Here is a 23,933-nt window from a genome sequence, read left to right on the forward strand (position 1 = left end):
AACAATCCAACGCTCAAAATCGCTATTATAAGTCATTGCGAAGAACAAAATAGCAAGATAGTGGAGAAAAACGAATGAGGAGGCGGCAAAGAGGTGGGGAAAGAGAAAAGGAAAAATGGGAGGAAAATGGGGAGGGAGGAAGTGACAGGAAGCAGGAAGAGAAAAGTATCAAAACGTTAAAATAAACCGACAGCGTAAATCCACCATTATCGGTAACTAAAGAGAAATTGCAATTGCTAAAAAAAAAAAAAAACGTGTACATAGTTACCTTCTTACTAAATGTTTATCTTTTGAACGCCCTCAGAAAGCAGAAGTCGCCCTGGCCAGTCTGTCGATGTCTCAAGAGCGGCAGGATGACATCGATTTCTCCACAAACATCGACTTCTTTGTGAGGAACCTGTACATCAGAGCCAACGCCACTGAGTCCAGCCTGGGGTGAGTAAGAATGAAGGCAAGAAGGTGGGGACGGTGGGACAGATGAAAAGGAAGTAGCGGGAAGGTGATTAATGAAGTTTAGAGAAAGGGATGAGAAGGAAGGGGAAAAGGACAGGAAATTAGAAGGATGGGAAGTAGGAAGGGAAGACTTGAAGAAAGATGAAGGAGGGAGGGAGTAATGATGGAGATAATTTCTTAGGATGAGAAATTTAAAAAAAATGTTCAACTATGCTCTATTTTCCTGTTTTATTGAGTTTCCTGTTTCATCGTGTATTTTCTTCCCTTCCTCCTTATCCCCATTTCCTTAACCACTTAGCTACATCGAACACTCGTACTACTTTACTTTTCTCTTTTCCTCCCTTTTCCCTCTCCCACCTCATACATCTCTTTCCTCCCATTTTCCCTCCATAACAACACCATCTCTTATATTTTTATCTCTTCCCTTCCCTTTGCTCTCACTAACAACGCCAGGTCTTGCACTTTAATCTCTTCCTATCCCCTCCTTAAAAGCGCTACCTCTCTATTTAACAGTTACGAAAGCAGCTCAAGAAGAAAAAAACAAAAACAATAAATGCTAGGCCCTCCTGCTCCAGCATAAGAAAACATAATAAGTGGCCAGAAGAGAGAGTCAATTTCGGATGGAGAGGTGTCTTAATACTCCTCTCTTGAAAGAGTTCAAGTCTTGGGCAGGAGGAAATACAGACAAAGGAAGTCTGTTCCAGAGTTTACCAGCGAAAGGTATGGAAGAATGAAGATGCTGGCTAACTCTTGGATAAGGGATTTAGATTGCATTGGGTGGAGCTAGAGTAAAAAGACGTGTGTAGCGGGGCCGCGGGAGGGGTGGAGGCATTCAGTTGATAAGTTCAGAAGAGCAGTCAGTATGAAAATATCGATAGAAGAGAGGCAACATCGCAGCGAAATTTAAGAGGTAGAAGTCTGTCAGTAAGAGGAGGGGAGTTAATGAAACGAAGAGCCTTTGATTCTACTCTGTCCAGATCAAAGGACTGTGTGTGGAGGCCCCCCACACATGAGAAGCATGATCCGTACGAGGGTGGACAAGGCTCTGGTATATGGATAACATCTGGGAGAGGGGAAATGATGGACACGATACATAACACCTTACCTCGACGAAGCTGATTTCGCAAAAGATAATATATGGTTTCCAGTTTAGATTTGAGTTCAGAATTAACCGAGAATGTTTAGTATTGAAGGGGACAGCTGTGTGTTATCGAAGGACAGGGGATAAGTAATTGCAAGACTGTGGCGAGTTGACAGGTGGGAAAATTGAGTTTTTGAGGCACTGAGGGACACAAAGTTCCTTCACAATTCAGAAATATTGGGAAGGTTAGAGGTCAAGAACTATGCAGCAGCCAGATTTGAGTCCCGTAAATCTTGTTCTGTTAAAAGATGATGGGTAATGCAAAGTAGAGTCATTAGCATAGGAGTGGATAGAACAATTTGTTATTTGTTAGAGTGGGAGACAGAGCAGAACCCTGCGGAATATTAATGTTGATGCTTTTAGGAATAGAACAGTGACCATCTACTACAACAGAGATAGATCGTCCTGAAAGAAAACTAGAGATTAAAGTTTATATATATATATATATATATATATATATATATATATATATATATATATATATATATATATATATATATATATATATATATATATATATATATATATATATATATATATATATATATATATATATATATATATATATATATATATATATATATATATATATATATATATATATATATATATATATATATATATATATATATATATATATATATGCTCGTCATAAACATTGTCGCCGGAGACCACGGTGTCCGTTTGAAAGATCAAAACGCGCGCGCTTTCCTTGGCGGGCATCGGGTGCTTTAAATTGAATTATTACACATCTGGCATCTCAGCCTGGGTGTTGGGCAGCTTGCAACGGCGGGAAGAAGTGACAAACACCTGTCAATCACTCTGACTGGGGTCCGCTTTTTTGCTGGCTTCCCGCGCCACCCCCCCAGACTGGCTTGCAGTTACTCTGCTGTTTAGCTGTTTTCCTGGACAATGGTGCGCTACCAGATCTTGTCACGGGATGACATCGCAGCCATCTCAGCTCTCCACAAGGCTGGACACTCCACACGGGCTATCTTTGACCAGACGGGCGTCAGTGTCCGCCAGGTTCAAAGATACGTGAAGCGTACGGGTAAACTCAGCGGCGACAAAATACCCGCCAAGAAGAAACCACCAGGAAATACCCGCAAAACTTCCCTGCGAACCCTGAGAGTGGTACACCATGAAGTCGAACGCAATCCACGAGTATCGGCCAGGAAAATCAGGGAAGACAACTTGAGATTGCTGAGTAATGTGTCTGTGAGGCAGTGTTCCCAGTGGAAAAAACTAAAACGTACCATAAAAAATGATCAAAATGTAAAAATGTACCACATGGCTGAAAAAAAGTACCAAATAAAGTATCAACCGGTAATTTTAGGTAATTTATATTTTACAGTGAGGAAATTACTTAAATATTATTTTTTTAACTCTTACGTCTGGCAGTGATGTAGGGTGTACACAGTCTGCAGTGTCTATTGCAGCATGATGACTTGTATGGTAACAGAGAGAGAGAGAGAGAGAGAGAGAGAGAGAGAGAGAGAGAGAGAGAGAGAGAGAGAGAGAGATTAAAACTTATAATTAAGATAACACAGACAATGTAGCTGATGCAGATATGATAAAACAACAAGAATATTAGTTATATAAATCATGTCAGAGTAGCTTCGCTTCAATCGTTTCTATGATTCCATGGCGCAATAAATGTTATTTAGTACTATTTCAATATTATGTAAGTTTTGCAGCTACTTCATGCACACACTATCACGAGAAAGTAACATTTTAGCATGTTTAATGTCTTTCATTACCTAATAGTACTTAAAAAAAAAAAAAAACTTACGCTGTTGGAATTTCCGCTTGTCTCCTCGGTCCTGTACACGTCTTGCTCTTGTATCCGACTCAGCGTCACCGGGGCAACGCGTATACTCTGCCCCATCAGCTGCTGTATACTCAGATACATGATTTTAACGGGTCACAAAAACACAGAAACACTGATCTGCGGTAGAATATATACGTAAATACAAATTTATACCGGCTTTTACTTTTTTTCACATTTCCCTGGATGCATCGGTGAGACGAAAATGTATCATTTTTCTTACTAAATTGGTAAAAAAGTATCAAATTTTTCCTCAATGATAATTTCGTACCACTTTAGCTTAATGTCGTAAAAATGTACCGCTACCGACAAAAAGTATCAAAATGGTACTTTTGTACCGTCACTGGGAACCCTGCTGTGAGGACATTATCGCGCCGCATCCACGACGACCTCCAGTACCTGAGCTATGCAGCGCAGCCCAAGCCTGTGGTTACTGTAGCCCAGCAAGAGAAGAGGCTTGCATTTTGTGACAGGATGAAAGACTGGATCATCGAGCAGTGGCGTGGCGTGCTGTGGAGCGACGATTCAAGATTCACAGTCAGTGACAGCCAGCAGTCACGGTCGCGTGTACCGGCGCCCAGGCAGCGACCCGCTCGACCCCCGCTACACCGCTCCTGCCGTCAGATTCCCTGATTCGTTGATGGTGTGGGGATGCTTTTCCTACCACGGGGTGGGGAGCCTCGTGGTGTTACCCAAGAACACCACAATGAATCAGGGGAACTACCTCGAGCTTCTGTGTGACCATCTACCGGGGTCTTTCGAGATGTGTCAGGCCTCCACCTTCATGCAGGACGGTGCACCGTGCCATACTGCTAAGTCAGTGAAGCAGTGGCTCAGGGACTGCTGTGTGCCGTTCTTCGAAGACTGGCCTGCTAATTCCCCGGATTTGAACCCAATTGAAAATTTGTGGGCGATAATAAAACGAGAGTTACGCAGCCACGACTATTCAACCGTGGCCAAACTCCAAGCTGCACTTCACCACCTTTGGAACACACTCGCTCCCCAGCATCTCATGGCGCTTGCAGACAGCCTTCCGGCCCGTTTGAAGAGTGCAGGAGACATCAAGGAAAGCCAACAAAGTATTAGTTGTGAGTTCAATAAATTTCTCTGGATGCAGCAATGCTTATATTACCTGGCGCAGCGTGGGAGAGGGGTGCAGCAATGCTTATGGCGAGCACTGGATATATGTATATATATATATATATATATATATATATATATATATATATATATATATATATATATATATATATATATATATATATATATATATATATATATATATATATATATATATATATATATATATAGATATATATATATATATATATATATATATATATATATATATATATATATATAGATATATATAGATATATATATATATCTATATATATATATATATATATAATGTATATGTCTATATATATATATGTATATATATAATATATATAGATATATATAGTTCAACATTATATATAACAGATCCTATATCTATTATCACCACACACTACATTCACACAACAACATATACATTTCCCAAAATTAAAATTTCAAAATGGCGCACATACACCAAGCCTCGGAGTCCCCGCCTGGGGGGGGGGACCATAATTCGGCCAGGGAGGACTCCCCTTCTGGCTGCCGACCCGAGAGGTGTCTTGATAACTCCTCGAACCTCTTTCTTCTCAATTTCTGCAACATTCGCGGTCTTCGCTCTAATTTTCATTCTGTGGAACATCATCTCTCCTCCTCTAAACCTTACCTTCTCTTCCTTACCGAAACACAGGTTTCTGAGGCTACTGACAGCAATCTCTACTCTGTTCCCTCCTACTATCTCTATCCTAATTTTCAATCCAAAGCTGGTTGTTGCGCCTACGTGCGCAACGACATCACTTGCTCTCGTGCCCACGACCTTGACTCTTCTGAATTTTCCACCGTCTGGTTAAGACTTCACTGTCATTCTATTACTAAATACATCTGTGCTGTTTATCTCTCACCTAACTCTACCAACTATGTAAAATTCTTTGACTATTTGAATTCTAAAGTGGAGCACATCTTGACCCACTCTCCCTTCGCTGAAATCTCCATCCTAGGAGATTTCAATGTTCACCACCTGCTTTGGCTTTCATCCTCTTTCACTGATCATCCTGGTGAACAAGCCTACAACTTTGCTATCCTCAACGACCTAGAGCAGTTGGTCCAGCACCCTACACGTATTCCCGACCGTCTTGGAGATCGGCCCAACATTCTAGACCTCTTCCTTACCTCTAACCCTTCTGCTCATTCTGTCAAACTGTTCTCTCCGTTGGGCTCCTCCGATCACAATCTTATTTCTGCATCCTGTCCTATCGCTCCAGTACACCCTCTGGACCCACCGAAGGCGATGCTTCTGGCATTTGCTTCAGCTCGGTGGGACGACCTGAGGATGTACTTTTCCGATTCCCGTGGAATGATTATTGCTTCCAGGGTAGAGACCCCTCTGTGTGTGCTCAGCGCATCACAGAGGTGATTGTCTCTGGAATGGAGGCATACATTCCTCGTTCTTTCTCTACTCCTCACGCTAAAAAGCCTTGGTTTAATCACGCTTGTTCTCGTGCTGTCAATGATAGAGGTAGCTCACAAAAGGTACCAGAGCCTTCAAACTAATGCTAATTATGAACTTTACATTTCTGCCCGAAATCGTGCCAAATCTATTCTCCGACTAACCAAAAATTCTTTCATTAATAGAAAATGCCAAAACCTTGCTTTCTCTAACTCTTCCCGTGACTTCTGGCATCTAGCTGAAAACATCTCCTCCAACTACACTTCTTCATCTTTCCCTACACTCCTAAGTCCTGACTGCAATATTACCGTCTCATCTATCTCTAAGGCTGAACTCTGCACTCAAACTATTTCTAAAACTCCACTCTGGACGATTCTGGGCATATTCCTCCTACTCATCCCCCCTCTGACTCCTTTATGCCTGTTATAAAGATTCTTCAAAATGATGTTTTCTATGCCCTCTCTGGCCTCAATCCTCAGAAGGCTTATGGACCTGATGGAGTGCCTCCTATTGTCCTTAAAAACTGTGCCTCCGTGCTGTCACCCTGCCTGGTCAAACTCTTTCGCCTCTGCCTGTCAACATCTACCTTTCCTTCTTGCTGGAAGTATGCCTTCATACAGCCTGTACCTAAGAAGGGTGACCGCTCCAATCCCTCAAACTACCGTCCTATTGCTTTACTTTCTTGTCTATCTAAAGCTTTTGAATCAATCCTTAACCGGAAGATTCAAAAGCACCTTTCCACTTCTGACTTTCTATCTGATCGCCAGTATGGGTTCCGCAAGGGGCGTTCTACTGGTGATCTCCTAGCCTTCTTAACTGACTCTTGGTCATCCTCTCTTAGCCGTTTCGGTGAAACTTTTGCTATTGCGCTGGACATATCAAAAGCTTTTGATAGGGTCTGGCACAAATCTTTGCTTTCTAAACTACCCTCCTACGGTTTCTATCCTTCTCTCTGTACCTTTATCTCCAGTTTCCTTTCTGACCGTTCTATTTCTGCCGTGGTAGACGGTCACTGTTCTTCCCCTAAATCTATTAACAGTGGTGTCCCACAGGGTTCTGTCCTATCTCCCACTCTTTTTCTGTTGTTCATTGATGATCTTCTTTCCAAAACGAACTGTCCTATCCATTCCTACGCCGATGATTCCACTCTGCATTATTCAACTTCTTTTAATAGAAGACCCACCCTACAGGAACTTAACGACTCAAGGCTGGAGGCTGCAGAACGCTTAGCCTCAGACCTTACTATTATTTCCGATTGGGGCAAGAAGAACCTGGTGTCCTTCAACGCCTCTAAAACACATTTTCTCCACGTATCCACTCGACACTATCTTCGCAACAACTATCCACTATTCTTTGACAACACCCAGCTATCACCTTCCTCAACACTAAACATCCTCGGTCTATCCTTAACTCAAAATCTCAACTGGAAACTTCATCTCATCTCTTACTAAATCAGCTTCCTCGAGGCTGGGCGTTCTGTACCGCCTCCGCCAGTTCTTCTCCCTGCACAGTTGCTGTCCATATACAGGGCCTTGTCCGCCCTCGTATGGAGTATGCATCTCATGTGTGGGGGCTCCACTCCACAGCTCTTCTGGACAGAGTGGAGGCAAAGGCTCTTCGTCTCATCAGCTCTCCTCCTCATACTGATAGTCTTCACCTCTTCACTTCCGCCTCAATGTTGCCTCTCGTTCTATCTTCGATCGATATTTCCACGCTGACTGCTCTTCTGAAATTGCTAAATGCATGCATCCCCCCCTCCCGCGGCCCCTATGCTCTCGACTTTCTACTCATGCTCATCCCTATACTGTCCGAACCCCTTATGCAAGGGTTAACCAGCATCTTCACTCTTTCATCCCTCACACTGGTAAACTCTGGAACAATCTTCCTTCATCTGTATTTCCTCCTGCCTACGACTTGAATTCTTTCAAGGAGGGTATCAGGACACCTCTCCTCCCGAAACTGACCTATCTTTCAGCCACCTCTTTGGATTCTTTTTAGGAGCAGCAGTAGCGGGCTTTTTTATATTTTTTTATTAATTTTTACTTTTTGTGCCCTTGAACTGTCTCCTTTGCTGTAAAAAAAAAAATATATATATATATATATATATATATATATATATATATATATATATATATATATATATATATATTTTGAGAGAGAGAGAGAGAATCCGCAGGAGGGTAGTTTAGAAAGAAAGCTTGCCCTTTTACTCCTTTCCTGACCCTTTCCCCTGAACTACCAACGCAACCCTTTGCACTTTTATTTGTACTTTTACCCCTAATATACCCCACATTTACTTACATTTCCCTTCAGCTGGGGGACGTATGCGTTTGCCTTCGAGGTGCCTACTTGGCTAGGCACGCTCGTCCTCTTCCTGGTGACCGCCTGCATCATGTGGGTGGTGAGCCGCGGCGAGCAGGACCAGACGCCGCGGGAAATCTACTGGTTTAAGGATATTGCGTTTATGTTCTTCTCTTGCATGGTGCAGCAAGGTATCGTGTTTTTTGTTGTTGTCTGTTTGATTGTTTGTGCGTATGTTTATGTGTATGGTTTTGACTTTACGTGTTGTATTGTTCTCTGTTTCTTTGGCGTATTTTTGTCTTTTTGTTTTGTCCTTGTAGCAACTTTCTCTTTAGCTTTGTTCTTATTTAATATTTCTTGGATTCGCTTTCTTCTGCTGCTTTTTTTCTTGCTTTCCTCTCGGTTTGTCTTGCCATCATTACCGAGCCTGTAAGACGTGGCTCATCCTTCTCATCCTCCATGTCTCCCTCGTACTGTTTTCATTCTCCTTCTGTTAGCTTTCTTTTACGTTTCCTCCTCCTCCTCTTCCTCCTCCTCTTCTTCCTCCTCCTCCTCTTCTTCCTCCTCCTCCTCCTCCTCCTTTTCCTCTTCCTCCTTCTCTTGCTCCTCCTCCTTCTCTTTCTCCTCCTCCTCCTCCTCGTCCTTGTCCTCCCGGCATGCGGGTGAAGTGTTTTCACCTCAGGGAACCAGACGCCCCTGCCTTGCATAGTCCCAGGTCACCCTTGGACAAGGTGTAATACCTGATCTGTCTTCCGTGCCAGGGTCATGGTGAAGCCTCTGGGCAGCAGCAGTGGTGGATTGGACTGCAGGCAGAGAATCTCTTTATGAGACAATGGCTGGAGTTCCAGGGTCCTAGTTAGCTGGACCGTGCCTAATTATTTAGGCCTGCGGTGTAGAGTAGTGTAGCGACCTCTACACTAAAAAGTCTCCCTGGGAACCAGTTGTCGGTGTGAGCTCCCTGTCCCTCCCCTCTAACGACGGTACTCCCATCCCTATTCTGCATAACAGCAGGTTCTTGTTCTTTTCTCCTGAAAGAGATGTCTTCCGTGGGCCTTATGAGGTTGTACCTTCTGGTTTCTGGGTGGAGTTTCTGAGGGTTTTTCTTATACTTAAAGAATATTTCAGCTTTTTGGTCTCTCTGGAAGGGCGTCTGATACTCTCTAGAGTTGGTGGAGAACACCTGGTGACAGGTGCCACTGGCCAGGCCTCGCGAGAGTAGCGGAGTAGTGTTAGACGTTTCGGAAAGTGGGAACGAATTGCTGGATCTTCTCCTCCCTTGCCAGCTTTGCTCTGAGTGACTACGCCGGCCCCGTTCTATGGGACAAAACTTCGAGGACAATAACTGAAAAGCGCCGGGTTGTGAAAGTCTCTCGTGACCGAGGCTCAGGACAAGCGATTGGTCTTTGAGGCGTTTTCAAGACCCTGTGGGAGCGAACTCCCAGTGTTGGAGGCATCTAACAAAGCAGTATCTAATTTCCATGCACATTCTTTATCCAAATCAATATATGGTCACACTTTAAGTTATTTCGAGAGCGCTTTTTTATATTTGCCCAAATTGTGAACCTGCTATAATTTCTAGCAATGCCTTCGAGACTCAGTAAGTGTGACGTCTGTTCCAGACGTTTTGCGGCTTAGTACTTCCAGCTGAGTAGAACTTTTCGTCTCTGTAGTCAAAGATAGTCAAGTTAAGAAGGCTGTGACTGAATGGAGAAACAAACATCATGATCTTAAAAAGAAATTTGAAGCCCTTCAGGAATTTATTGCAAACAATGTGGCAGTGACTCCACCATCGATGGTAGAGAGGCCCTCCACCGAGACTGTGCCCCCTCTAAACGACCCTCCTGCTTCACTGGAGGACGAGTTACCTGCCTTACAGGTTAACTCCCAGCCTGCCTCATAGACTAACTCCCCGCCTGCCTCACAGGCCAACTCCCAGCCTGCTCCTCATAACGCTTCTCTTCCTGCTTCACAGGATGACGGGTGCCAACCTATAAGGAATGGAGCCAAACCGAAGCAGGCAACGAAACATTTTTTTTTTTTTACGTCTTGGCCTATTGCGCCGGTAGGCTTCTTCCCGGTGGATCCTGATGGTCGGTTCAAGGCTTCTTCCCAGTGGGTCCTGATGGTCGGCCCAGCCCGTTCTGGCGCAGGCGAGTGTTTATAGTGGCGCCATCTTGCATTGGCTCATGCAGCCCTCCCGGAGCTCATCTTTAATCCTAGAATCTAGAGTTCGGGTTGATAGGTGGTCTTCTGGACAGCCTGTGGGTAGTTTTAAGCCACTCGGCGGCGGCTGAAAAATCTCAGCTTGGTGGCACCGGTCGGGGATTGAACTCGCGTCCACCTGAACACGGGGCCGTCTTGTAACTGTGTAACGCTTGGTTGCGGGGACTTGTGGGCGTGAAGGGAAACACTTGCTGTCTTACAAGAATTATATTCTTAACCTAAGATACAGCGTAGCGTGGGTGAGAGAGACGAGACGCTAGGTGTGTGTCGTGGGAGCTCTCTCGAAGGAGTGACGAATTACAGATTGGAAAATAATGAAGTTACAATTGGTCACGTATGTCAAGGTGACCTCTAAGCTTGATGAAATGCTTTGTATACAAACTGAGATGGTTAACACTGACAGCTGATATTCCTACAAGGTGGCGTGATCTATCTGTCGTGGGTTTTTTCCATTGATATTGCATGCCTAATTCGTGGTGATATTAAGTAATAATAATAATAATAATACACTGATATACTACAATTACTATAACAGTCTTGCTATCTGTTCAGCCACCGCCTATCCCCCCCCCCCCCCCCCCACTCCCACCACCTTCAATAGGTTCCAGGTGCTGACAGACACCATGGAGGATGAGTTTGAGACTCGCCTAGTTGGGGACTCCATGGTGCGTGGCCAGCTGGTTGAGTTCTGTGGTCATTCATCAAACGGCCGCAGAAAACGTTACTGTTATTCAGGTGCCAGACTGGACGAAATCACTGCAGCGTGCGATGATGTTACGAGAAATGCCGACCGAAACACCCTTTTTGTCATTCACGCGGGCACAAATGACGTAATGACAACCCGTTCTGAAAAATACCGCCGCATGATCAAGCAGTAAAACGGATGCCAGTAATATCATAATCTCAGGAATCCTCCCAAGGGTCGGTGCCGAGTCTAGCTTTTACAGTAAGGCCTTCAGCACAAACAACAGACTTCGGTCCCCTTGATCACAAGAAAACGTCCAGTTCGCTAACTTGTGGAACAGTTTTTACTACGATTCGGACTTGTTCCTTGCCGATGGTATCCACTTTAACCCTGTTGGAGCAGCCCGTTTCGGGAGGCTGCTCTGTGACCAAGTGGCACTTCGAAAGCCAAAAAACGCGAAGGCGAGAACACCAGCAGCTCCACCGTGAGGGAGTACTCAATCCGCGCAACCCCCGACTCGAATCACATTAAAGCTTGCTATATAAACGCTCGTAGCCTACGTAACAAATTTGAAGACTTAGAAGCACTCGCAGCTACAAATCATTATCACACCATCGGAATCACAGAATTTTGGATAGACACTTCAAACAGAGATTTCATTGCGGAATATAGATTACCGGGTTATACGATTTTTAGTCATGAAAGAGAGAACAGACAGGGTGGAGGCGTTATCTTATATATCCACAACTCTCTCCATCCAGTATCCGTGAAAACATATTATAACCAATGTGGACATGGTCTTCATTGAAATTAAAAATAAATCCCGTGAAATAGTTGTTGGACTAATCTATAGACCGCCAGGGCAGACTCTTGATATCGACCACGCGTTAAGTGAATCAATATTAGAAACAATTAGCAGTTGCGAGGCAGTAATTATCGGGGACTTTAACTTGCCAGTGAAAAGATGGGGCGAACCGTTGAACTCTCATACAGGGCTCGACCTGTACACAAATTTATTAGAAAGTGATATACAGCAACACGTTCAAGAACCGACTCGGGAAAATAATATACTTGACCTTATCTTTTCAACGACTTTTCAACGAAGTAAATGTTGGTCCAGTTTTTAGTTCTAGCGATCACCGAATAATCACATTCAGCATCAAGATAAAAGGAAGTAAAATAACTGCTAGTAAAGAAAAGGTGCTAGATTATCAGAGAGTGAATTTCGTAAGACTCCGATCAATTTTAAATAATCCTGACTGGACTGAAATTTCTATGGAAACAGATACTTATAAATCGTGGGAGGCCTTCACCATAATATTGAACAATGCCGAAGGCATATACGTACCCTATCGCAACAGACGTTTAACTTTTAAGAAGAAACCCAAATGGTGGGATAATGAAATTCAAAATAGCCTCTCTCTTAAAAAACACGTATACAGTAGATACATATAAACTCAGAGAGAGGCTGACAAACTAGAGTTGGACAAAATTCGCCGCGAAGCCAAGAAATTAATAAAACGGAGCAAGAAAAATCTTGAAGAATATATTGCGTAAATCTAATCCCAAAGAATTTTGTAGCTGTGTAAATAATAAAGTCACTCACTTGTAGTATCGGACCGATTGCTAATGAAAATGGTAACCACAAGAACGATGAAAATGAAATGGCTACACTCCTAAATAACTTTTTCGCATCCGTATTTACCGACGAAGATTGTTTATCATCTCAACCGCCGGAAGTTAGAACCGAAAAGATTTTAAATGGCGTGCTCATCATAGAAAGTTATATTTTACGCACTATTAAAAAGATTAATGTAAGCAAAGCTCCTGGTCCAGACAAAATTACTCCAAGATTTTTAAAAGAAATCAAACCTCAGATTTGTAAACCGCTCTCTATCTTATTCAATAAATCTTTAACAACTGGAAAAGTTCCTTCGGATTGGAAACTAGCAAATGTCACACCAATTTTCAAAAAGGGGGACAAGTCTCATCCAGGAAACTATCGACCAATTAGCCTGATATCGATTGTTTGTAAGTTAATGGAGACTATCATTCGCGACAATATGGTGAAATTCTTCGAAGAAAATAATATAATAAATAATTCACAACATGGTTTCCGTAGTAAACGTTCGTGTTTAACTAACCTGACTTTTTTTTCATTTTATTTTTGAGGTGTTCGATGAAAGCAGATCAGTAGATATCATATATCTGGATTTTCAAAAGGCATTTGATAAGGTCCCCCACCAATAATTGCTCAGTAAACTATTGGCGCACGGTATCTCAGGTAACATTCACAATTGGCTTGGAGACTGGCTCTCTGAGCGGAAACAGAGAATAGTTCTAAACGGTGTTTCATCTACCTGGCTTGATGTCAGAAGCGGCGTACCTCAAGGATCAGTGCTTGGTCCCATGCTCTTCTTAATTTGTGTTAATATCGATGATGGGCTCATTTGTAAAATATCAAAATTTGCTGATGACACAAAAATCGCTAGTAAGATAACTACGACACTCGACGAAGAAGCATTACAATCAGATCTAGATCGACTTGCACGTTGGGCCAATCAATGGCTAATGAAATTTAACGTTGACAAATGTAAAGTGTTGCACATCGGAAAAAATAACAATCGCGTTCAGTATGTAGTAAATGGCCAAAAACTTTCTGCAGTTAGTAAAGGATCTTGGAATCACTATTTCAAAGCCCAGTCAGCATTGTTCAGAGGTAATTAAAACCGCAAACAAATTGGTTGGCTTCATCGGACGAGTCTTTAAAAATAAATCGGTAAAAATAATATTAAAACTGTATAATTCGCTGGTTCGACCCCATCTAGAGTACTGTGTACAGTTTTGGTCTCCCTATTACAGAAAAGACGTAGAAAAGTTAGAACGGGTTCAACGGAGAGTATCAAAAATGATTCCAAGGTTGATAAATTTATCTTATGAACAAAGGCTGAAAGAAGTAAATTTATTCAGCCTATCAAAACGAAGAATGCGAGGCGATCTAATAGAAGTGTTTAAAATGTTTAAAGGATTCAGTGATATTAATGCGGAAGATTACTTTACAATTGATCGATCAAATAGAATAAGAAGAAATAACAATTTCAAGATAAGTGGTAAAAGATTCCCATCTCACGAAGCCAAACACTTCTTCTTCAATCGAGTCGTTAATGTTTGGAATTCTCTACCCTGTGATGTCGTTTATAGTACAACAGTTACGGCCTTCAAGAATAGATTAAACAAGTATTTTGAATCCAACCAGCAACTAAGATATTACTCATTGTCGTAATAACGTTAAGTTCTTTCGAATACTGGTGTCCTTGTCCGTTTTTATCGCCCGGTTAGTGGTAGCAGTAATGGTGTTTCTCTCCTCTTTCCTACATAATTTCCATGCAGTTTTTCCATGCTGCATGGTTCTTTTTCCTTTCTTGGCAGCTTTGGCTGGAGGGATGGGGGGGTGGGGAGCAGCCTTCGCCCTTGCTGTCCTTCATCTTCCACCTTTGATTAGATAGTTAGTGTAGCTTGTCACAAACAGCCTCGTAAGGACCATCAGGTCTGCTGTTGTTTGTTCTTCCTTTGTGTTTCTTTGAGTTCCTCCTCCTCCTCCTTCTCCTCCTCTTCCTCCTCCTCATCATCATTATCATTTTCCTCCTCCTCCTCTTCCTCTTCCTCCTTCTCTTGCTCCTCCTCTTCCTCCTTTCTCTTCTTTTCCTCCTCCTCCTCTTCCTCCTTCTCTTGCTCCTCCTCCTTTTTTTTCTTCTTCTCCTCCTCCTCTTTCTCTTCTCTTTCTCCTCTTCCTTCTCCTCTTCCTCTTCCTTCTTCTATTGCTCCTCTTCTTGGAGTCATTATCAGCAGTGACCTGAAACACGCGAATCACTGTAAAAAAGCCTACAACAAAGCCAACACTATGCTCGGGTTCATGCGAGGAACTTCGAGTGTAAAACGCCAGACGTGATGCTAGCCCTGTATAATTCCATGGTAAGACCGCACCTCGAGTATGCAGTACAGTTCTGGTCTCCTAATTACAGAAAGGACATTGATTTACTGGAAAGGATTCAACGACGCGCCACGAAGATGATACCAACCTTAAGGGCTCAACCGTACGAGGAACGACTCAAGCGACTCAATCTCTTTACATTGGAGAAAAGACGCCTGCGAGGGGATATGATTCAAGTCTTCAAGTATATGAAAAAATTCAATAACGTCGATTACTCCAAATTCTTTGAACTGCAAACCAACCATGTTTCCTTCTTCTTCTTCTCCTCCTCCTCCTCCTCCTCTTCTTACTTTTCCTCCTTCTCTTCCTCTTCCTCCTTCTCTTGCTCCTCCTCCTACATCTTCTTCTCCTCCTCCTCCTCCTCCTCCTTTTCCTCCTCCTTTTTTCCATCGCCTTCTCTTTGGTTCTCCTTTACTTTTTCCTCCTCGCCTTCAAATTTCTCCTTATTGACTTTCCCTAATACAGCAAACACTTAGGTCATCTCCCTCTCCTTCGTAACGCCTCTTCCTCCTCCTTTTCTTGCCCCCGCCGCCTACTCCTCCTACCTCCTTTCCTCCTCTTTATGCACCTTCACCTACTGCTTCTTCTCTGTCAACCCCTTTCTCTTCAACGTCGTCCTCCACATGGACCTTCGCCTTTTCTTTCTCCTCTTTCAACCCTTCAACCCTTTCAACCTTCATTTTCCACATGGACTTCCACCTCCTCATCTTCGTCCTCCAAACTGAACTCCGCTTTCACGCCCCCTTACCAGGAGTGCACGCCACACCCATCTCGCTGCGGGGTCGTACAGTGTTCATCATGTTCTGGATGTCGTGTGTCGTCGCCTACGCCTACTACACGGCGCGGCTCACCTCCTACCTGGCTGTGAGCACCGTCAAGCCGCCCTTCCGCACCTTCCCCGAGGCGGTGAACAGCTTCCCCGAGTGGCAGATTGGCATTATGAAAGGCACGCCGCTCAAGACGTTCATTGAGGTGTGTGAGTGTGATGATGATGATGATGATGAGGAGGAGGAGGAGGAAGAAGAGGAGGAGGAGGAGGAGGAAGAGATGGGGGAGGAGGAGAAGGAGGAGGAGGAGGAGGAGGGGAAGAACTTAAGAACATAAGGAGTCTTCTAGGAGTCTGCAAGAGGCTGTTAGGCCTATACAAGGCAACACCTGTGAACCTAACCCCCACTTAACCTCACTATCCATGAAATGATCTATTTTTTCTTAAATATATCTATCGTATTGGCTCTCACAACATGACATTCAAGCCTATTACACTCATTCATCACTCTGATGGTATGTTTTTGAATCTGAATTTATCCAATATAAACCCATTACTACTTGTTATAACCCGTCTCTCTTTCCATCAGAACCCTATTATTATCACCCCTAGCAAAGCCCTTCATCCGTTTACAAACTTCGATCAAGTCCCCTTGCACCCTTCTCCTTTCTGGAGACATCAACTACAATTGTTTAAGTTTAATCATACAATCTGTCAGATCATCCTGGAGAACACTATATTCTGACACAAATATAAACTCCGTTTGGGTGGAGCCCTGGCCTCTCCACGGTACTGCCCCATCACCCCTAATACATCACTCTCCCTCACATATCTCAACTATTTCCTACTCAAAATTTTATATTAAGTATTTTGTATACATTAAACAAGTCTGTGTAGTGCAATGGATATGTCAATTTTTTTAATAATAGCAAAAAATTGTATAAATTCCATAGCACGTGACATTTTTGCATTCCGACAATGTCGACAATCAAAAACACCATGTCACTTCCTCCCCCTAACGACTATCCTTATTCCGAAAGTTAGATTTGGCAATGCTGTGGCTCTGAGCGGGCCCTGCTCAATCGTACTTCATTGCTGAGTCTGACTATAGCGTCCTGATCCCATTCAATAACTCTGCCGATCTTTTCATCAGCAAACTTACTGACATCACCACTAATTCCTGTATCTTAAGGCGTTTTCAGTAGTGTCCCGCCCACCTCAAACGAGAGTTCGTAGCCAACTCTAATTTTCTCCTTGTTTTAGCTTGCTGTCAACTTTAATATTGCAATAATATATATTTCCTCGCCCGGACATGATGATTATGTTAACAGATGATGCAAGAAACGCACCAACATACGAAAAAACAGCTCTGCTCCTGGATTATAGTCATAGCCACGAAATAGAGTCAGACAACGCTGCCTAGCGGTCAAAAAGATGCGAAATGTCATCAGAAAACCCAGCATCTTCCCTTCTTTCCCTTGCCTTATGTCATTTTCAGGTTCTTTTTAATGTGAAATGACAATAAAATAAATATTTCTTTATATAACACCAACTTTCTGGGTCTCAAAGAGCATTACGTTCTAAATTTTATTCTTCAAAACATTCCTGCGGGAACTTCATTGCTGTGTGCTGTGGTTATACCTACTCGCTGATTGGCCGATGAAAAGTGTCTGCTCGCGTTGGCTGGCGGGAGCCTTTTGGGCAAACATATCCCGGAGCACGTCTGACCCCGTTCCTATCTGTCTGCCTTTGTTTGACTTCTCGGTGACACTATCGAAAACGCCTTAATTAAGTCATTAATATAAATGTTAAACAACAATGGACCCAATACCAACCCCCCACTCGTTAGTCAGATTTTTTACCACTGACTTGCACACTTTTCATCCTGCTTCTGGCAAGTCGCGCCCTGATCATATTCAGTACTTTCCCATCAACAGCCGGTGGTGAGGAACTTTGTCAAACGCGGAGGAAGAGGAGGAGGAGGAGGAGGAGGAGGAGGAGGAGGAGGAAGAAGAAAAAGGAGGAAGAGAAGGAGGAAAAAGAGGAGGAGGCTGACGATGATGAAAATAATGATGAGGGTGTGCTAAGAAGTATAATCCTCCCTTAATACCTCCATGATCCTCAACCATTTCTTGCCTCTTCACCCTCTCTTCCCTTTGCAGGACTCGACAGGGAAGGTATACCAGCAGTACTCCTCCATACTGGAAGACAACCCTGGCCTGCTTGTGGACTCGGAAGAAGAGGGAGTGGCGAGGTTGCTCACTGAGAACTATGCATTCTTCACGGACTCACCCATCATGGACTACATGTTTAGTGAGAACTGTTCCATTAGGACGCTGCAAATCAACCTGTTCCCCAGCTATGGGCGCCTGGGATACATGAAGAACCTCCCTTTCGCTGGCGTGTTGAACAAGGAGTGAGTGTCGAACTGGCGATTTTGGAGGTAGAATCGATGGTTGCAATGATAGTAGTAGTAGTAATAGTAGTAACAGTAGTAGAAATATTAGTGGTAGTAGTAGCAGCAGCAGTAGTAGTAGTAGTAGTAGTAGTAGTAGTAGTAGTGTTGATAGTAGTAGCAGTATGACGTAATGTAACGGTAATAGCACGATTTGTATATAGTAACAACGAAAGCTATGACATTCACCATCACAGCATCAAACACAGGCTACACAGCCGTGCGGATATAGCAGAGCTGGGCAGGGCAGGGCATTGATAGTGGATTGCATCAACATGTTTATCTACATCATCATACAACCTCAAACGTCCTTCCTCAGGCTGACTCGACTTTACGACGGCGGTTTGTTGGACAGGATGAGGCGACAGTGGTGGGGCCAAGGACTCCCCTGCGAGGAGCCTTCCGCCTTCACGGAGCTTGACTTTACACACACTGTGACCGCCTTCGTCATCCTTCTTTCGGGTATTATTTGCTCTCTTATCTTCCTCATCGTCGAGAGAATACAGGGAAAGAAGATCCCACGTCAACCAGTTGTATCTGAAAGTGACTTAATGACGGGAATGTCTGAAAAGGCGGAGCGGAAGAGAGGAAGAAAAAGAAAGGCAAGGAGGAACACTGGGGATCCTCCAGAGTACATCAGCTTCGTCGACGAGGGGCGTGACTACAGCTCCCCCTAGCCGGTGGTGCGTGTTGAAATGGTGTAGACTTCACAGAGCAGTGCCACGTTTCTACAGCAAGTTTCGCCTTAGAAGTAGAGGTCTCTGCCTTGCATAGTCTTGCATGTATTGGGTAGGGGCTACTAAAAGCAAGTAGCTGTAAAAATAATGTGCACCCGCTTCTTTATGGCTGCTTGATGGAGAGTCGTAATTAGGATAACTAGGCAGACGCATGCCAACATATATGAAGCCTTTAAAAGCGAGTAGATTAGAAAGAAAAAGACCAGTAAGAGAAATAATGTATAGATTTAACCATTTGCACATTTCAACCAAAGTTTCGACCTTTATAGAGACACCTAAAAAACTAAATCTTTAATGTTCCTGGAGAAAAGGTGCCAGCGCCGCCAGGGTAGAATGTTCAAATGTTCCGCCTTTATAGATGTCGCTGCTGCAGGACCGGTTATTATAATTTTCACGGTAGCCTTCTTAATACTGTAATATGTGAGGACAAACTAATAACATTCAACATTCCATACAATGTGTATCTTAATGTTTATGATATTTCCATTGCTGGCTGGCACAGCTTCATTTCTTGGGTTTCGTGTCTTTCCTGTGTTCTTTTTTTCTGAAAGCGGAACATCTTTGGTATTACTTGGTTTCTCTTTAAATTTTTAATATTTTGTGCGGCTCTTTCAATGTCTAGATGCAACTAAAACGGGTAACATGAATACAAAGTATAAATCACAGAAGTTAAGTATATATAACTATACAGCTTGAAGTATGCTTTGGTAACATATACATTATAATATATACAAGTATTACTGTATTATAGAGTAGGCAACGTTCTGTCATATTGCTGTGAAAAATGATATATATATATATATATATATATATATATATATATATATATATATATATATATATATATATATATATATATATATATATATATATATATATATATATATGTGTGTGTGTGTGTGTGTGTGTGTGTGTGTGTGTGTGTGTGTGTGTGTGTGTGTGTATCTATATTATTATATTGGGCACATATTCTTGTTATCAATATAATACGACCCTTCTTGCTCGTGAACCGGAACTGTCTCAGACTGGAATGAAACCCTCTCCGGAGATTGCTTCCCACCGTGCACAGGCTGCATCAAGAAACCGTCTCGGTTTAGTGAGCAGGCGAAGCTGTTTTTATCCTGTGAGAATCTTCACACAGTGAACGGTATGATGGCGGTGCAATGGTGGCACAGCGGTGTTTTCTAGTGCAGAGGTTCCCAAAGTTGACCATACCAAGGACCCCCAGACATGATGAGTCCCAACCGAGGACCCCCAACCAAGCAAAAACTAAAATTGAAAAATATTAATTTCTTCCATTGTTTCGCGGACCCCAGTTTGGGAACCTCTGTTCTAGTGATTTGCTGACGACTTAGATAATATCCTCGAATATTAGATGCTGAGCAGCTTAGCATTGGCCGTTCAGGGGATGCAGGGATGTGGTCAGAACGTAAAAATGATAAGACAAATGGTAAAGGTACGGAGAGGAATCTGAAGCAAATTTCTCTATTGTTAGTGTGTATACATTCCTTACAAACAGACACTTCCGCATGAGATGCCTCATCCACTGGAATGTTTTGTCTTTTCCATGATATTCATTACTACTATAGTAGTACTTGACTGATATTCCTCGTCCCTTCGTGATTGAATGGCTCATATCCTATAGTGACTGGTGTTGAAGTAGCATTCTTTGCTTTACTAGTTTCTCATATTTTTGCTGCACCTTAGAAATAACATAAAGGGACAATTTTCATCTGGGAAAAAACAAAAAACAAATAGGCCACTTGTATTAATATGACCTGTGTCATATATAGTCTATGCCTGTGTCTATGCCTCTTGTTAAATGAAATATATGGAAACTACATAAATACACGATTTATCAAGAAATATTGGGGAATGGTGTCATATCCAACAAACGCCTCAGAGGCGAGAACTGTTGTAGTGAGGAAAATTGGTGCCCCCGAATGTTCCCCCAATGGCAGAGGCGGAAATAAGGTGAGACGACGACTAGTGACAAGCGCGATCAACGGTTAGCTAACGGCGAAATGTCATGCATTACAGAAACTTCCTTGTTACGGCAGCCTTTTACTCCTGCATGGAGCCAAGTTACGTCATTTACCGGTCTGTCAAAACACACACACACACACACACACACACACACACACACACACACACACACACACACACACACACAGCACATGCATGATTTAGGTCTAGAGCATTTAGTCCATCATACACAAAATTACTTGACATTTCCGATCTTTTTATAGATACTCAAAAAACACTACAACACTTTGTACGTCTCCAAAGCAGTTTATGAGAGTTGACGCTAAACATTTGGCGATAAGACATTACGTTTTCTATAACACCCAGCGAAGAGACAGGATGTAAACATTCAGCTGATAGTGAGGCGGACTGGAGGAGGAGTGGCTTGAGGAGGTAAGTGAGAGATGAATGGAGAGAAGAGGCGTTATTAAGTGCATAAACCTGTGTTCATGTATATTTGGAGGTGAAAAGAGGTGCAGCGGTGTGTGTAGAGGAATAGGATGAGAGTTGAAGGCAAAGGTGTAGTGGTAAACGATTGTAATGTGGAGAGAGAGAGAGAGAGAGAGAGAGTCGCCATAAGAATTCTGTCATTACAAAAATCTTTGGTATCGCGTGTGAAACACCAAATCGACAAAAAAACGATGATTTCTGAAAGTAATTCAGAAATCATTGTTGTTTTCCTCTTTTCCTTCAAGTATTTTAAGGAGATAACTTTCGTCCAGTCTAAAGGGCAAGAGATAATTCCTTCTGGGTCTCAAAGCGATAAGATAATGAGTGAGATGCTTAAAACTGCAGCACGGCGATGACCGGAGTGAGTGAAGGGAATTAAACTGTTGGTTAATTATAAGATAATAAGGACATCAGAGGCAGGAAAAAGAGAGGATGGTAACAGAAACGATGAGCGATTACGTAACATTCAGGAGATCTTATCAGAGAGAGAGAGAGAGAGAGAGAGAGAGAGAGAGAGAGAGAGAGATAACAAATGACTGATTGAGGAGGAGCGGTTGAACTTAGGACCAGTTCGTGCAGTACACAATCCAGTGTTACTTCACTGTTGATAAAGCACACACACACACACACACACACACAGACACACCGATAAACACACACAAAAAAAACTAGTGGCACGTGTAAGAACACAAACACACAACGGAAAAAGAAACTTTATTACAATACAAAGATTACACGGTTATGTAAACTAACCTTTGATGATCCCCATAGTCCCGAGCATGGCATGGACGGGAGCTATCACGTCTCCTTTATCATGTCTATGTGGAGCAGGTAGATAGTGTGTAGCCGGGAGTCGACGCGGTTAGTAAGACGCCAGCCATGCCCCCACCTGGTGACCCGGTGTAAGGAAAACACGTGTTCAGTGCAGTGTTGGACTTCGTGGGGTACGTGTGGAAGGCGAGAGGAGCCAAGGAGGAGTTTGAAGGAAAGGAAAGTGAAGTAATTCGAGGTAAGGTGACTTGGTTTGTGTGTGTATGTGTGTGTGTGTGTGTGTGTGTGTGTGTGTGTGTGTGTGTGTGTGTGTGTGTGTGTGAATCATTTCGGCGTGCTAAAGTAATGTAACTGTCACTTGTTTTATCCATATAACCGACACATGGAAATAATAGTTATTATTACGTGTTGCAATCAATCACAAAAAAATAACTCTCTCTCACACACACACACACACACACACACACACACACACACAACACACACAATGGAAGTATCGATCACAGTAATAACTACTTTAAGTGCTGACTAGCTTTCCAGTACCAGAACATTTCCTTCCCCACAGTCCTTGCCGCGCGTCACCCACACACCCAACCCCCGCCACCTCATCTGTCATGCTACCCGTTCACGCCCAATATCAGACTACATCCACTTACTATCCACACCTACCAATCTATCCACACAGATGAACCCAAACCCTTCTTACCACCCCCAAACCCATCTTACCACCCCCAAACCCTTCTTACCACCCCCAAACCCATCTTACCACCCCCAAACCCTTCTTACCACCCCCAAACCCATCTTACCACCCACACACCCATCTTACCACCCCCAAACCCATCTTACCACCCCCAAACCCATCTTACCACCCCCAAACCCTTCTTACCACCCACACACCCATCTTGCCACCCCCAAACCCTTCTTACCACCCACACACCCATCTTGCCACCTCCAAACCCTTCTTACCACCTCCAAACCCTTCTTACCCCCCCCAAACCCTTCTTACCACCCCCAAACCCTTCTTACCACCCCAAACCCTTCTTACCACCCCCAAACCCTTCTTACCACCCCCCAACCCTTCTTTCCACCTCCAAACCCTTCTTACCACCTCCAAACCCTTCTTACCCCCAAACCCTTCTTACCACCCCCAAACCCTTCTTACCACCCCCAAACCCTTCTTACCACCCACACACCCATCTTGCCACCCACACACCCATCTTGCCACCTCCAAACCCTTCTTACCACCCCCAAACCCTTCTTACCACCCCCAAACCCTTCTTACCACCCACACACCCATCTTACCACCCACACACCCATCTTGCCACCTCCAAACCCTTCTTACCACCCCCAAACCCTTCTTACCACCCCCAAACCCTTCTTACCACCCCCAAACCCTTCTTACCACCCCCAAACCCTTCTTACCACCCCCAAACCCTTCTTACCACCCACACACCCATCTTACCACCCACACACCCATCTTGCCACCTCCAAACCCTTCTTACCACCCCCAAACCCTTCTTACCACCCCCAAACCCTTCTTACCACCCACACACCCATCTTGCCAC

At 43.4% G+C, this 23,933-nt stretch overlaps 2 protein-coding genes across 6 annotated transcripts in view; both read left to right on the forward strand.

The window, feature by feature from the left end:
* Positions 1–19,913, forward strand: part of LOC127006501 (glutamate receptor ionotropic, kainate 4-like) — a 52,954-nt gene extending 33,041 nt beyond the window's left edge. For both annotated transcript variants that reach the window (XM_050876442.1, XM_050876443.1), the window contains 5 exons: positions 305–435; positions 8,278–8,456; positions 15,916–16,136; positions 18,093–18,346; positions 18,705–19,913. In XM_050876442.1, the coding sequence (XP_050732399.1) occupies positions 305–435; positions 8,278–8,456; positions 15,916–16,136; positions 18,093–18,346; positions 18,705–19,062 (1,143 nt within the window). In that variant the 3' untranslated portion in view covers positions 19,063–19,913. The remainder of the gene's footprint in view (positions 1–304; positions 436–8,277; positions 8,457–15,915; positions 16,137–18,092; positions 18,347–18,704) is intronic.
* Positions 19,914–21,474: 1,561 nt separating this feature from the next.
* The window catches only part of LOC127006502 (epoxide hydrolase 4-like), a 58,605-nt gene continuing 56,146 nt past the window's right edge, over positions 21,475–23,933 (forward strand). The window contains exons 1-2 of one of the 4 annotated variants that reach the window (XM_050876444.1): positions 21,523–21,540; positions 22,429–22,606. The gene's annotated coding sequence lies outside the window, so the exon portion shown is untranslated. Of the gene's footprint in view, positions 21,541–22,203; positions 22,607–23,933 lie in introns of those variants that run through there. The other 3 variants (XM_050876445.1, XM_050876446.1, XM_050876447.1) reach the window with 3 other exon arrangements.

The sequence above is a fragment of the Eriocheir sinensis genome, chromosome 33, assembly GCF_024679095.1.
Source record: "Eriocheir sinensis breed Jianghai 21 chromosome 33, ASM2467909v1, whole genome shotgun sequence".
Lineage (NCBI taxonomy): Eukaryota > Metazoa > Arthropoda > Malacostraca > Decapoda > Varunidae > Eriocheir > Eriocheir sinensis.